Here is a 17,005-nt window from a genome sequence, read left to right on the forward strand (position 1 = left end):
CCCCGCTCCCTGTATATATGTCCACAAATCAAGTACATAAATGAACTAACCCCATCTAATTGGTATAAAATAACTTTGTTGGGTGCCTAAACTTTTAAATTTTCGGAACACTTTATATTTCAATGAATAAAAATCCTATTTTTATTGTATTGTCGTTCTGGATTAAATTGTATTTTTATAAATAATAAAAAATCACTTTTGATTCGAATTTCCATGTGATATAACTAAGAAAAGTTTTTAAAAATTTAATTTATACACTTGACAAACTAGAAATGAGGATATTTCAAAAATACAAATCTGGTGTCATAAGGTAGAAAGTTCAAAGCTCAAAAATTCACATCTTTGAGTTTTGTTAAATTAAAAGGAATTTGACTGTAGATATTTTTATATGTCTGTCCGTATATAAATTCTCAAGTTCTTCTTTTAATTAAATGTAAATAAATTGGTAGCTTTGAACATTTTTAAGCAGAATTTTTTTCCATCTTTCCTCATTTTGTGTGTTTGTAAAAACACAGACAGATAAATCTCAATCTGAAATTATATCTACCCTTGTATATGTATAATCAAACAAACAAATATGTTTGTATGTATAAAAAAATAACCTTGAGGAAAATTATCATAAATTATAAAAACCTACTCAGCTTGGATTTGATATGCATACTAAATATTTATTTTTTTAAACATTCTTCCAAATGAAATATTAAAAAAATAGTAGGAATCAAATGAATTATTTACATTTTTGGGTTATATATTTTTTATGGGATACTTATGTAGTCGTCAGGAATTATCTTACGTGATTTTGACGAATAAACCGAGCAATGCCATGGAAGGATGATACAATTAGACAAGCCATTCCAAGTATAATCATAGATAAACCAATGTACCTGGAAAAATGTTGAACAAAAATTGTTAAAACTTTTTATAAGAGAGGATTAAAAACAAATAAAGTGGTTCTCAAACCTTTTAATTTGACTACCATTTAATAAAATATCAAAATCCAAAAAACCACCATGAACCAAAATGATTTTTTTGGTATCCCCCCTGAATGAATTTGGGTACCACCAGTCTGAGAACCATTGCAGTAATAAATATCATGTACTGCGAGCAACGTTCTTCGTAGAGAAGAGTTGCTCGTAATAAAACCGAATGTAAATTAAATTTAATAATGTGGAAGTGCAACATATTACTGACATATGGAATTACGTATCTCAATGGATAACTCACTCGGAAGATTTATTCTTTTGGACTCAAAGTGCATAGGTACGATACTCAGTCGTTCTTAGAGAAGGAAATATACTTAATCTATATGGACTTCAATGAAAATCCCTAGGTAAGATGGAGTAATTTAACTAGTTTAATGTTGACTTATACTTACTCAGTGCAACTCCATCCGTCCAATTAAGGTATCAATAAAAAACTGACTTACGCAAATTATAAAGAACTGATTTTTTTTAAATAAAAAGAAATTACTAGTTTAATATTTGTATGTATGAAGTAGATAACTTTTTCAAAAAGTAATCAAAAATGCAAATTTTACTATTGATTTTCATATAAAAAAAAAAAAATATATATATAACTATATTAAGTCTCTATTGTACCAATACTCATGTATGCGTCACTAGTCAGAACTAAAATCTATCAAACAAAATTAATGGACAATATATTTTTCAAAAATTTTTTGTCAAAATAATGTTTCGAGAAGAATTCCATGAGGACAGCTTTAAAAATAGCAAAACTAAATGGACTCGCAATGCTCAATTATGAGAAGCTCGAACTTTTGAACAGTGCAGTCAACAAAAGGATTTTTAGAACAACTGGTCGCAAGTCATAACTTTAAAAAAATAATATTTCAATATTTGAACCATTCCGAAAAGAAGCAAATCCCTTCGAAAGAAAGAAACCTCTGGACATTTTAAAAGAGAAGGTAGATTTGCCAAATTTTGCACTTATTGAATCGAATAAATAAACAAAGAAATTTTGACTTTTTAGCGAAAATTTGCAAAAAGGGATGTAAGGTGAGCAGTTATTCTCTTGCACTCAATGTGCGTAGGGTCAATCCTAGGAGCAACTCCTCGAGCAAAAGTTATACATTAAAATGCATTATGTATACTGATGTGAAGGAAAATCCTTAAGTTAGATAGAGTAATTGTAGTATGTACTATAATGTCTACCTATACTTAATTGGTGCAACTCTGTCTGACCAATTAAAAAGTAGAAGTTGTGAAAATTTAGGAAATTAAAAATCAATTATACAGTTATATACAAAAAAACAAATTAAATGGATTTTTTTTTTCCTTCTCCTCAATATTTTACATCATTAATGAGTTATGATTATTTAACTAATTAATTATCAATATAAGTCGATATATTTCCTATATTACTTCCTTTTTTTTCAACAGGTTAGTTATATCTAGTGTTATTTCAGTCGTTATTTAAAACTATAGACAACAGTCCCGTTCAGTGCATTCTTAGTCCAGTTCAGTCCTGTATATCAGTCCTAAAACTTATAGAGCTCCATACTTGATGACGTCAATTATCTTACAGTCAAAAGGAATGATAGTCCTAAGGAACGGTCTCAATGACTGAACGAGAATGACACAGTACTAGTTATACCCCCTATGCGCCATATTTAAGTTTTCACTTAAAGTATTGCTAACAACTCACTTGAGTTTTGATAGAAATTCTATGAAAAGTAAGATTATGTTATATTCAAATAGTATTGTGCAAAGGTTGTACCCTCAAAGACGAAAAAATGGAAGGCAAAAGAATTCTTGTGCTGAAAGTTTCTTGCGTCAAAAGAACACAGCTTAAATGGTTACTGACCCAAGAAATACCATAACAACTGAAAATTCCTCTGAAAATCGCACTCACTTTTTTCCACACACAGAGGCTGTTATTTTTATTTTGTTTTATAAAGTAAAACAAAGGAAAACGCGGGGCACCATATTTAATTATTTCTTTAGTTATTAATTAATAAATAATGGTGTACAAGTATGTTACTGCTGGATTCAAGCAGGACTATGATGGCATTACAAAAGATTTGGAAGTGAGCTTTCACAGATTCCCCATAAAATACTCTACAAAACTTACCAAATGGCTGAGGGCCACGCCAAAAGATTGACTAGACACTAACAGAACATTCAAATCTATGTAGTCGGCATTATAAAGTGACGGGTTTTATCAATGAATCTCTATATAAATCCTGTAATAAAAGAAAGGCACCCCAATGATGGTAAGCAATGCTAGCCAATACATATTATGAATATTGCTTGTGAATCTCTGAGACGGCTGTTTTTTGCTTAATTTCCTTTCAAATATTTTTAAAAGCACTCTATAATTCTTGTTGTTCCAGTTGTCTGGAAAACGGAATTATAGCATAATTCAGATGCTTTCCCTTCAACTTCTAAATTATGCACTTTAATATTTCAATTTCTTCCCTGGTTATTTTTGAAATCTTTATTACTTATGAATAATAAATATCCACAGATGGTTGAAAGATTATGCAATCCCATCAAAGTGGCTGACTCTAGCAAGCTAACTCTCATCGCCATCACTACCTCCAAGACCAACACAGACATCCACTAACACCAAAAGAGTGCGTTTGGAGAATGAAAGACAAGAAGCTATGGAGTGTGAAATGTTTATGGAAAAGACCGCTATTTCAGCACAAGATATCTATAACAAACTTTATTTGAAGTCATTGCCTTCAGGATTATTTTTGCTTAAAACTCCAGAAGTTACATTTAGATAAGAGAGGGCTAGATATTGGAGCTTGCCTGGAAGTAGAGGAAGACCTTCCTTCAAAAATTTGTTTTTCATCTTTCTCTTCTTTATAAAAAAATTCAATACGAAATCATTTCCATCATTACTGTCATTGGATAGATTAATTTATATTGTACTACTTAGTTACCCTGTACACTTACATAGAATTTTGTTCCTTTTATCCTTTTAATCGTCTCTGTTAAATATATAGATATCATTTCAACAATTTTTGAGAGTATTCTCTCAGATTTTATTACAGTAATAAGTTTTAATGAATTAAAAACACAAATAATATGGAGTAATACTTTATTCTATGTATAATAATGATGATATTAATAATGTTTCCATTGGAAAACAGCCTGGCTGTTCAAATCTAATTGTGTACAGATAAATATGGGTAAAATATCTCTGGTAGGTTACGAACTGTGTAAATAGATGAAAGTAGAATCACAATGGCACTTCTTACGGATCCACCTAACAAAAATGGCCATTTGTTCCATAGGCATCCCGATTATGGACTTTTTACATCAATGTTTTACAGGATTGGGTGTAAAGACGTGTATTAAGTTTTTGATATGTTTAAAGGCGGTTTGTTTCAGATTGTTGTTGTATCATGTTACGCGGATATAACATTAAAATGAAGCTTTCCACTGCTTGAAAAATTAATAAAAAGGTGTAAAGAACAGGGCACACCTATTTTGATAGGTATGGATACTATAGGCCATATTTAGTAGATTATGGGGTGCTGAAACTACAAATAGGAGAGGTGAACAAATAGAAGAGATGTGGGAATCACTTGAATTGAACATATACAACGAGGGAGAGAGAGCTTACATTTGAAGGAGGAAAAGGTTTCTCAGTTAGATGTAACTTCCAATGTCTCTTTGCGGTGTGTTAACGAAAAACAATGAATGTCTGACAGTAAATATTTAGTGGTTAAGCCCATATTGTGCAGGAATTTAAAGTCAATCAAATGGCAAGAGTATAATAAGAAGCTGCATCCATTGAAAAAGATTGCTACAACTGGATTGGAAAACAAGATACATGTGAAGGTAATAGAACTTCTAGCTACCGAAATAATGAGCTCCCTCGTCGAAGCTCTAAGAAGAAGGAAGTCCGAAAGTATTGCTTGAAAACATGAACGCAAAATGGACAATGGAGATAACTGTTTCCCTGATTTGGGATGTTTTTAAATCGTTTAAAAGGTTTAAAAAAGCTAGACCTAAAGGACTTGCCCCTGTAGTTTTCCAAAATGTACCGGATGAGTATAAGTATAGAATTATTGAGTTGTTTTGATTATCAATTAAATTCTCGTATGTACCAAAAATCTATGGTAATGCTGAGGTAATATTTCTACCAAAGCCTGATAAGATTGAATATTGTGCATCAAAAGTTTATAGACCAATCACACGTAATAACATATTAAAAAGAACTGAGAGAGTGATTTATATGCATATATTGAGCCCCTTAAGTTGAACGTTTCCATGATAAATCAATTCAGATTTCGAAAAAGAAAGTCCACATACTCGGGGATAGGTAAAGTGGGAGATAAGGCTGAAAGCGCGGTACTTCGTAAAAAAACATGCCAAAATAGTGTTTTTTGACATCTGATGATCTTCCGTTTAAAGCTATAGCAGAAGATTTTGTTAAGTTTGGCAGTGATGATTGTACAAACAAATGGTACAATTACTTTTTCAAAAATAGAAGATTTGAAGGTTCTCAACAATGGAAAGTCTCATTTACTCCAACAAAAGGATGTCTGCAAATTAGAATTTTATCTCCATTTGTATAGAACTGTTCTATTCAACATATAATTATACCTAAGCCTGGACCAATATTGACAGTTGGATTTGCGGATGATATAGCCATGATAATAACTGGAATAAATTTATCAACTATTGGTTCTACCCTACAAAAACAGGTGAATGAAATCAGCAAATCTGTTGGAAAGATTGATCTTAAGTTTAGTAAGAATAAAGGAAAGCAGTTTTATATACTTGGTCTCACAAAGTGAATACACCGATATTGACTATAAACGGAACAATGATATTATGGGAAAGTATCTTGGTTTATTTATCGCCAGAACATTGAATTGGAAAGTGCATTTGGATTACATTATCAAAAAGGCTAAAAGGGCTTTATTCTATGCTCGTAAAATGATTAGGACCCATGAGTGTTTAAGCCCACTATATGCTAAATAGATAAGTAAGGCCAATGTCGAATCTGTTCTGACTTACAGAGCAGGAATATGGCCACCACGGATAATAACAAATGAGTTCAAGATAGAGAAATTGAGAAGAATAAATAGATTAGCACGCCTACTATTTAGTAGTGTAATTAGATCTACAGCAACTAAAGCTATGGAAATTTTGCTCAATGTAGAACCTTTACATCTAAGCATAACACGACGATCAATAGCAATCCCTAAGATAATTGAAAAAGACATTAGTATAACCTGGCTCCATATAAATAAACCCAAGCTTGGCTGATACATCAATAGAGATTACTGAGAAAAACTTGGCATAATATTACACTTGAAATAGAAAAGTAAAGAGAAACGATTAGTTCAAAATTCCTCAACGTTTCTACAGATGGTTCCAAAATTGATGACAAAGTTGGATACGTCTGGTGTATAACATATGAAGATAATTGTTTCATGGAAGGTTGGGGCAACTTAAAATGGTACAACACTGTTTTAAAGTAGAACTGGAGGTATTTTAAAGGCATTACGTGCTCTCAATAATATGGAGAAGTTCGTTCAAATGCCTAGTAAAATTTTACTGGACAGTTCAACTGCTATTAGTTACATAGCTAAAAATGAAGGCTTTTTGACGAGTCAACAAGTTAGGCTGATAGAAAAGATAAAGAGTTTGAAAAGGAATGCAACAATAACTTGGATAAAAGATCATTGGGAGTATACAGGAGGTGGCTATCCCTTCTACGTAACCTTAAGGCGTTTAATAGTAAAAAAAAGAGTTTAGTATCATACAGCATAAATTCAGACAATGAAGTTAACTCCTTACATTAATTTCATGTGGCACAATGTCAGCTCGACCTCTACGAGCTATATATATTCAATGCTTTGTCACTTATGTCTCCCAGGACTGTATGCATAGGGATTACCTTAGAAGCAGGATTACCTTCATTCATGACCAGGTACTTAAAAGCACCAATTAGAAGCTTGAAGAGCAGAGAAAAAATGCAACACTAAAGAATTGACTAGATTTATTCGGCTCAATTAGTAAAGTTTGTCAGAAGAAAATTTATGGGAACTACGAATAATCAAACTTCTAAAAATGTTCTCACCTTCATGATAAAGTTACCTTCGGGGAAATACTTGGACGTTGTTACACTCATCGCAGTGATAAACTTAACATACGAGTTCCTATTTAATCAGTACAATCTCATCATGAGGACTCTTTGGGAAATAGGTTTCACTGTTGACAAATGTTGACTCTGTATATCCAAATATTTACCTTCTTAGATCTCCATTGATGCATGGAATAGATATTTATTAATGAACTTCATTACTGGTGTATTTATATATTATCCTAAGCTCATTATACTATTAATATCATATTAATATTAATAACAGACTAGTTAAAAGTTGTTAAAAACGTGAAATTACAGAAAAGTAAGATCCAAAAACTAAAACCCAAATTCTGTGGATTAAAACTTCAAGCTTGAAAAACGTCCAGTAATTATAAAATTGTAAAAGCTTCGATAAATGTTCAACGCACGAATAACTACTGAAAATTTGGTTTTGATCAACTGAATAACTTGAAATTATTAAGTTAATTATAATTTAGTATAAGTTAAGAAATTGATTAATTTAAGATCCTTAGACATTTTACGAGTTGGATAAATTTTTCAAACAATGTTTTTAAATCATACTAGTCATTTCTCATTTTTGTATTTACAGGTAAAGAGAGTCTTCTTTGTGAAAACAATTTTTTCTTTCCAGTAGTTTTAGTATTCCTTAAATGATCTCAAGGTTACACTCCAAAGGGTAATTAAACATGACTTGGGATCAAAATGAAGAGTATATAGGAAAAAACATTTCTTTGTGACAGATGATATTTGATGGGCTAGGTTTTTATGAGTAATTAAAGCAAGGAAACAGGGTTACAATTAAAGACTTTCTAAAATATCTTTCTTTACTTCCCAAAACTTTGCAATCTGAGAAGTTACTATATTCGATTTTTTTTTAAATTGGTAAAGTTCAAACCTATATACGTATGCAAAGTATATTTATAATAAAAAAACTTTACATATCAAATACCTGCCTATAATGTTTTGCATATATTATCCCAAATATATAAATCTGGGTTTTTGTTATATTTTCAGTTTCTTTTTAAGTATCTTAATAAATTTCAGGAAACAAATTGATGAAGATATATGTTTCATACCTAGAATCTACATACATATTACATACTTGTATCATTATAGACTTTATAAAAATGCAAAAAAACAAGGATTTATTAAGAAAATATATTGACTCATCAAATGTAATATCATCAAAGATAAAATATTCTAAATATTGTTTCCAAAAATCAGAATCAAATATGGTAATGTATATTATTATTAGACGTTTTTGCTTAGCGGGTTTCAAACTATTGTAAGGCTGTGCTCTAAGCTTTTGGTATATTTCCGTTGATTTTGTGTCTTTATGAAGTGTTTTAGACGAAGAACATTGGTTCCAAAAAAATACCTAGCCGAAAAGGAAAATGGTAAGATTGTTATTTTTTGTGTAAAAAAGATTGAAAATGTCATACATCACCTATATCTTATAAAGTCATTTCTGATAATGTAAGCAAATAAAAGCCCACATAGATTTAAAAGACAATGAGTAGAGCTATTGAAAATATGAACCAAAATGCGTACTTTTACGCTTGTACTCATTGCATTGTTTATTTTATGCTAAGTAGTCACCTTTTTCTTGAAGAGATAAAAAATAATTACTAATAATCTGAGATATTCGAGACATTGTTACAACTGAATTAAATAAATGAAAAGAATTCCCACGTCGTGACGTGAACAGAGAGTTGATCGATACTAAATCATATTTACCACTGAAGAATATATTGGAGGAAAGTAAACGAGGGAGCAGGGAGACTACTCGAGAAGAAAGAAAATATGCCTTCGAAAAAGATGTTTACCAATTTTTTTTATCCCCACGCACCGCATGTACAATATTACTTTTTAATCACTTTTAAAACCCTGTAATCATATTTTCTAATTTATTATATCTATGTACCCATATTTTGGTTTGAACTTTCAATAATGCAATAATTACAATCTTGGACTGAATAGATCAATATTCACTCTAAAAAAAATAATCATCACTAATTTGTCCACAAAAGTTGGAGAGTAAAATTTCGGATTTAATAAGGAATTACAAGGGTAAGTTCTTGTTTGAGAATTTAGGATCCACATCCGATTAGATTTGTGTTTATTCCTTCCTCTCACAGCTTCTCCCAGTTCATCTAATAATAAATGATCACAGCTAAGCTGTTCTCTTTCCATACATTTTTAAAAGAGCTGACAAGTAATTTTTTTAGCATACCGGAAGCTCATATTTTTCACAACTCTCAAAATTTAAAGCGTATGAAACACAAGTATATAAACAATGAATTTGGAAACTTGATTTAAAACCCCTTTTTTATGCAATGATTTATTTGCATCAATACTTACATTCATATTCAAGGGAGTAATATCGTTTGATAAATTGGCAATTGTTATATCCCTGTAAAACATTTCTTTCAGGTTATGTTCATGAATCAAATCATTCCTTTTTTTAATATGTTATAATTGTTTTTCAGAAAAATAACTTTATTCCAGGAAACTAACAAAAACTTGTTATTTCAGTAAACATGAATTAAAAAGCAAATGATATACATAAAATAGTCAGTAAATGACAATTCCTCTTATTTTTGAACAATAATTATTTACTTTTATTGTACAGATGTGCTTAAATCATATGTCAATAAATACAAAGGCCTATTTCACATAATAAAAAACGTCTTTTTAAAATTTAAAAGTCGATTATATGCAAACCACACATATGTACACTGTACAGCAAACAATGCCCCTACCCTCAACTGAGATAATTGAAAACTATTTTTGTATCATGTAATACAACTTTGTTATAATTTTACTCTTACAGAATGAATAAAAAAGATCTTAAAGTAAGGATAAGGACTTTTAAAGATCAATTATTATGTTATGTTAACAACCAATGCCAGTATTTTTTTATTCAAAGAATAAAAGGTAATGGAAGTTGTAGATAGTCGTTTTATAGCAAAAATAAAATATTATTATTTCTTTGTAGATACTTACACAATTTGCAGACAAAAGAAGAAACGCAGCAAGGTCTTGCTAAAGTAATAACCTGATTAAATAATGAGCTACAAGAGAGTAAGGAAATTAAAAGAATCTATTTTGATAAAGCTACCTTTTTTTAGTGATTAAAAAAAATCGTCAGAAATTTAAATACAATTTTTTTTTTCCACATCTAATTTGAATAAAATTTTGATACATTAAACTAACAATGATTGTAAAATTTAAAAATTAAATTTCAGCTCTTTAAATTAATACAGCCTTGAAATTTGAGCTCATTTTCAAATGCATTAGAACAAAAATCGTTTTGAAGACATTTGTATTTGAGATGGATTGTAGTTCGTAAACCCCTTTCTCATGGAATAGCTATGTAATTGAATTCTCTGATTTAAAAAAAAAATATGATTGAGCTTGACAATATTTTTTGACTTTCAATATCTCAAAGTTCATATCTTTTGATTTCGAAAAAAGTTTTATACGTTGAATGTAAAACAAAATCATCGCTACTAAAAAGTTAGAATGGAAGTTCCAGGGATATGGAAGGCTTAGTTTCTTCATATTTATAAAGTTATACCATAAAATATCACATAAAATAGTTTATAGTGATGTAATCCATATTTTCAGTATTATAAGCTTAAGTTATAATTATTCTTATGTTTTTTATAGATGTTTCACTCAAGATAATTTTTTCTTGATACATCATTTGCTGTTTTACATAAATTGTTAAAAATGATATCTTAAGCTAATTTTAAATTATAGGTATTCAACTTTTCATGAAATGAGCTGTATAAAAAAAGTTTTTATAATTAAATGCAGAATTTCTTAAGAATTCATCCTAAGACAAAAAAAAAACCTTAAGAAACCTGGAGAAAACGGAATCCTAACATTCCAGTAAAGAACTCCTCGTATTTTAAAATGTACTCACTTTCCATTTAGGGCCCATCATGGCTTATCAATGATGGAACATGCAATAATGGGTGAAGAAAGTCGTTGAATCTTCATCACAACAAAAGTATACGTATAAAACGTCTAAAGCTAAACATGACTACTTTATGAGAGCATATTCATTTATCATAAATAAAAAAACAATTGTACATACAAACTTGTAGAGTTGGTTAATGATATGTGTTTTGTTTTTGTTTTGTTTTTTAGTCAAGGAACTCGTAAGAGTTGAGATACTAATGTGATATTGCTATAACTCAAAATATTATATATTATAAAAAAGAAATAGCAATGTTTTTTTTTTTTAGCCTTCACTTGTGACAAGGATGGATTGACTCTTGTTGATCATCATTAATTATGTTTTGGTACATATTTAGTCTTTGTAGATAAGATAAGAATATATTCTTCTGAATATGCATATCAACCTTTCTAAGGAAACGTATATTTATTGCTTTAAAAGTTTAAAAAGAAAAGAAATATCTCAATTCATTTTTTTTTTTTTTTTTGAGATTAGAAATTAAGTAAAAAAACCCTGACCATAAGGAATTTCTGGTAAGTTGACACAAAAGTGGAGGAAATTTTATTTTTCCTTTCATTATGTAATCATTACTCTAAGGTTGGTCAAGAATGTTCGTAAAAGAATTTGTCAATTGGAAAATTTTATACAGGTTCAAAAAGCGATTGAATCATGGAATTGAGTCTGATATGAAAATCAAGAATGTTCGTAAAAGAATTTGTCAAAATCAAGAAAATCCATAGAAAATCTAGCCCAGAATCACAATGTAAGCAAAACCACTATTACCAAGATTGTTAAAGATGACATAGGGGTCAAATCCTTTTATTATCATTTTTTTGCCATAAGGTACCATTAAAAGAGAAAGGATAGAAACATAGTTTTCCTCAAATAACATGCAGTACATAAGAATGTCATCATGATTTATTCTGACGAAAATTTATTTAGAGTAAGTCAAAAATTCAACAAGCAAAATGGCGGATTCTTGGCAAAGAAATATGACAGCATTGGTTCCACCCAAAAATTTACCTACAAGGTGCAAACAACAAAGCCAATCATGGTTTGGGGTGCTGTGGCTTCAAATGGTTAAAAATAATCTATATATTCGGATTCCTGATGGGGTAAAAATTAATCAAAAAGTTTATTGAGACTTTTTGAAAAAAAAGTGTAGCCCTGGATTGAAACAGCCTTTCCACGTCAAGAAGTTTGCTTCACTCAGGATTCATCTCCAGCTCATATTGCCCACTCAATTCAAAACTTGAAAAAATTTATGTGGCCTCCCTCTTCACCTGATTTAAATCCCTTGGACTCTTACATTCTGGGAATGTTGTAGAGGGGGAGAGGGGGATCCTTTAAGAAATAATTATGCTCCCATGGTAACCCTTCAGTAGAAATTGAACTGAATTTCAGACGATGTAGTACATCCCAGTTTTAATGCGGTTTAGAAGAGATTGCCTGCTGTAAAAAAGGCCAAAGGTGACCAATTTGAATAAATTCATATGTTAAATATTTGTAATAGTTCAATTAAATGTTTCTAAAGATTTCAATAAAATTAGACATTTTTTTTTATTTAGAGCCGATTATTTACCCCGATATGGCTTTTAAAATATAAATTTCTAATTATTTGATTCTGGCGATGAGTTTCTGCTGCTTTAAGTACGATTTGCATTGCTTACAATGTGGCCATCTGAATAATTTGCAGATATAAACGGATTATAATTTGTCAAGGAATATACATGTAATCCAGCTCCAATTTTTATATAAATACTTCCAACTTATTTTTGAGTTAAAGGGTCACATTTATGGTTACGTATGATGTGGATAATATTTTTAGTCAAAGTACGTAGAAGTGATACTCATAGATTCCATTTGTAAAAGTACAATATGTCATATGCATAGAGCTGTATAAAGCATATCCTAGAAAGTGGATGTGGTTATTTCTAGTGGATAATCTGAATATGATTTTTTCTTTCTAAAGATGGTATTTATTTATCTCTTAAAAACAGAGCATCCAAGAATAAAGTAATAAATAGCACGTGTGCCCATGAAAGACGAAGATCAATAATGAGGATTTACTTGGGCGTAAAAGTCCTTGCTTGACTCGGAGTAGAATTGAGGATTGACCTCGGAGTAAATCCAGCCAATTTATCCTGGATAATATAAAGAGTGGGATTTTTTGTTTTTAATATTCAAATTTTGGATTTGCTCGGGGGTAGAGTAGGATTAATAAAAACTAACGCCGATTCAACATCCAAGGAATTCCTGTAATACAAATAAATAATTCCAAGGGCTCAGTTTGCTCTGGGTACTTGGGGGACCCCTAGATCCTTAAAAACCACTCCCAATGTATCACATACATCCAAAGAACCCCCTAATACTAAACAGCAGATAGTATTCAACCATATTTTAAGAAACTCTAAGCTATTTAGTACCCCTCCTATATTGAAAAAAGATTACTCACACTTGAAGGTATTCTCTTGGGCGTGGAACAAACAAATATGTTTAGTTATTTTTTTTAAATAATATCAAGGGAATTAATAATGTGTAATCATTCATTATAAAGTTTGAACAAGATTCAGGAAATATTCTCGCGGGCAATTTTCCTAACTGGCAATTTTTCTCCAGGGAAATCTTCCACGGGCAGTTTTTCGCCCACATATTTTTGATTTATCTTTGCATAATGACATAGCATATTCTTTACAATCCAGCTGATGAGACAGCATATCAGCTGATAAAGTTTGGATCTTATTTAAAAGACAAGAATAAAATTTTATCATCACATATTTTACTATTTTGTCTCAAAGAAGCTTTTTAACTTATTTAATATAAGATTTAAAACACATCACTGCAAAAACAAAGTACGAAGCAATTCATTCATAAAATAAGATTTTTTTTTACATTTAAAATAAATAAAATTAATGATTTGATTTTACTCCTGTTAAAAATTCCATGGGAATTAAAATAGATCACAAACAGCTTTAATACGATAAAATAACTTATCAATTGAAAAATATGTTTTCTGGTATATTTTCTAAATGTTGATACAGACACATTTAAGTTGTCTCTGTATTTCTACTTTATTCTTATCAACTTTCAACAAAACATTGATATATTTAATTTTAATTACATGCGATGTCTGTTTTTTGTTTTTTTTTTCCTATACAAAATTAATAAAAATTATTCACATGTATATACTTGGAATATCATATTTCAGAAGTACATAGACAGGATATTAATAATTGCAACAAGGAAAAACCAAATAAAAAATTCATGATACATAAATCACATATTTATCCAAAAGGTTAGGATGATCAATAATACAGTTTTTTCTTCTACATTAATGGACTTTATTAATCCCTTTATTAAGACAAAACATTTACTTGACATAATTTTTATTTCATGAATCAGAGTAGGTTGAATATTGGAAAAGGACTTATAATATTTGAACATATAATTATTCTTCTTATTTTCTATTTTTCGTAGAATGAAGTGCTTTTAGCTTTAAAAATCTTTATGAATACATTAATGTTTGTTTGAGTATAGTATGGTTATATCTCGTTACATCTCACGACAACTAGAGTTCCCCTCATCATTGATTCCCAAATATTGTATAATTCTCATTCTTCCTCCTTTTGAATATGGACACTTGAGGAATAAATGAAGATCATCCTATTCTATCTCCTCACATAACCTACAAATACTTGTATCCATTTATTTGTAGGCAACGAATTGTGATGACCCTATAATTTACCCATCATGTGTTATGGGAAATTAGAGGGCTTTGAATACTTTTTAAAATCCCCTTGGTATATTTGTTGATCCCCCGTCTCTTCCTGAATATTTAGATAAGCCTCAAATCAGATACAGTATGGTGAGTTACATGGTTCTTAATCCTCTCCCTCGAAAAACTTTTTAGTGGATGGGGAAAATGCATTTACTGGTCTTTAAGTACAAACCAACGACGCATTTTTTTAACCCTTCCAATTGTATATCCCCCGACACTCTCCTACCTAAAGCTCTACGCGTCATATTAAAAAAGAAAAAGAAAAGGGGGGGGGGGATAAATATAAAATATATAACTACAGTGTGAGACTTTGTATGAGCTATTGTTTACACTTTGTCAACAACTTATAAAGTTTTTTTCCAAAATTAGTTTACATCTATGACATTAATATACGAATGACTTGAATATTTTATCCTATTTCTTTGTATGTTAATAATTAGTAGGTGAAATTGTTTATCTTATATAATAAGTATGTATATACCGCCGAGTGAGTATTACTTGGTTGTTAAAATAAATTAATAAGGTTCCACATACACTTTACTTCTTAATGTATGAATTAAAAGGTTTAGCTTTCAGATTAAACTACAGGAGATTAGTTAAAACTAAATACATTACTCAATAGAATATAATAATTTATAATCTCTGTTATCTAATAAATATATTTTATATTTGACATTAAAGTTTGGCAAATAACATATTTATTATTCTAAAGAATTGCAAAACAAGACTTTACCGGCAGCCCCCAAAGTAGTGGGACTCCATGTATACTGTTTTTTATTAAAGGAATAAAATAAATCACTCTAATTACATCTCTATTGAAAATTAAATTTAAAATGGAACCTTCCATTTCACATTCAAACCATGGATTAGAAATCCTTAAACGTCAAAAAGAAGGTTTAAGCCCAATGAAAAAAAATATTTAGAAAAACATTTTTACACATTCAGATCTCAGGAGATTTATAATGGGCAAACAAGATGCTGCTACGTGTACGAAGAACAATTATAAAAAACTTAAAGTAGCAAATGCTAAAAAAAAACATATAAACGAAACATTAGAAGCAAGATCATTATAATTAACTGTGTTTAAAAAGAACAAAAGAGTCTATTCAAACTACATTTTCATTCCCTAGACGTGATTATTAGTGACGTTTAAAAATTAGCCTAGAAAGCTGGAGGGACCTTTTCTAGCTGGTAATTTGAACAGGATTTGTTACTTTCCAAAGATTTTGTCATGACAGCTCTCCCAACAAACATTCATGACATTGTTAAAGTGACCTCCTTAATTTTTTATGTCATGTGTTTTTACATACCCGTGGGACATTTATTATACATCACTGATGATTATCCAGCTTCTACTGTTTAGTTTACAAAAATTATTATTTAAATAACTCCGGGCAATGCCTGTGCTCTCCAGCTATTAATAAATTTAAGGAAGAAAGAAATGTATACAAAAATATATATATATAAGATAAATACATATAATTCTAACATGTGTGGCAAACAATAGTTGATGTTTGGAAATTGTTTTTTCATAAATAAGCGCAGAAAAATTGCTATTATGAGCGAGTTGTTGGTACAAAACTTATCAAAAAAAAGTTGTTTTTTTTTTCTTCTTTTTTTTGGTAATGGCAAGAAGATCCATTAGTGTTTTGTTTATTTTTTCTTTTTGAAGATGAAGAAATACAATAATGAACAGTTATTCAATGAAAAATGAGAATGGGACGTTGATTCCTTCTTTTTTTTAAATATAAGCACCTTTTATCCTACTCACTGTAAAAGAAGTCGCACACAAATTTTAATATAGGATGGATTTGACTATGCATATAAATAATAACGTATGAATGACATATAAACATAATACTAAAAAAATGAGTAGAAATGAGGTACAAGAATAAATCAAACTTAAAGATCAAAAATTATGTTTAAAATAAAAAAAATCATAAAATGATTAATCCAATCTTTTAACTATTAAATATTTGATTCATGGACAAAAGTTTTTTTTTTTTTTTTCAAACTTGTCATCTTTTAAACTCTGGCATCTATCTGGAAATAATTGAGCACCTTTAGAAAATACTTTCTCAACAGTATTTAAGAACAGCAGTGTAAAAATCAGTAGGAAATATTTGTGATTGATTAGATCTAAATGGAATTCTGTCAAATTTTCA

At 29.8% G+C, this 17,005-nt stretch overlaps 1 protein-coding gene across 1 annotated transcript in view; it reads right to left on the minus strand.

Moving 5' to 3' along the window:
- LOC121116845 (uncharacterized) overlaps positions 1-17,005 on the minus strand; it is a 48,501-nt gene that overhangs the window by 17,816 nt on the left and 13,680 nt on the right. The window contains exon 4 of the mRNA XM_040711145.2: positions 794-884. Within this exon, the coding sequence (XP_040567079.1) occupies positions 794-884 (91 nt within the window). The remainder of the gene's footprint in view (positions 1-793; positions 885-17,005) is intronic.

The sequence above is a fragment of the Lepeophtheirus salmonis genome, chromosome 4, assembly GCF_016086655.4.
Source record: "Lepeophtheirus salmonis chromosome 4, UVic_Lsal_1.4, whole genome shotgun sequence".
Taxonomy (NCBI): domain Eukaryota; kingdom Metazoa; phylum Arthropoda; class Copepoda; order Siphonostomatoida; family Caligidae; genus Lepeophtheirus; species Lepeophtheirus salmonis.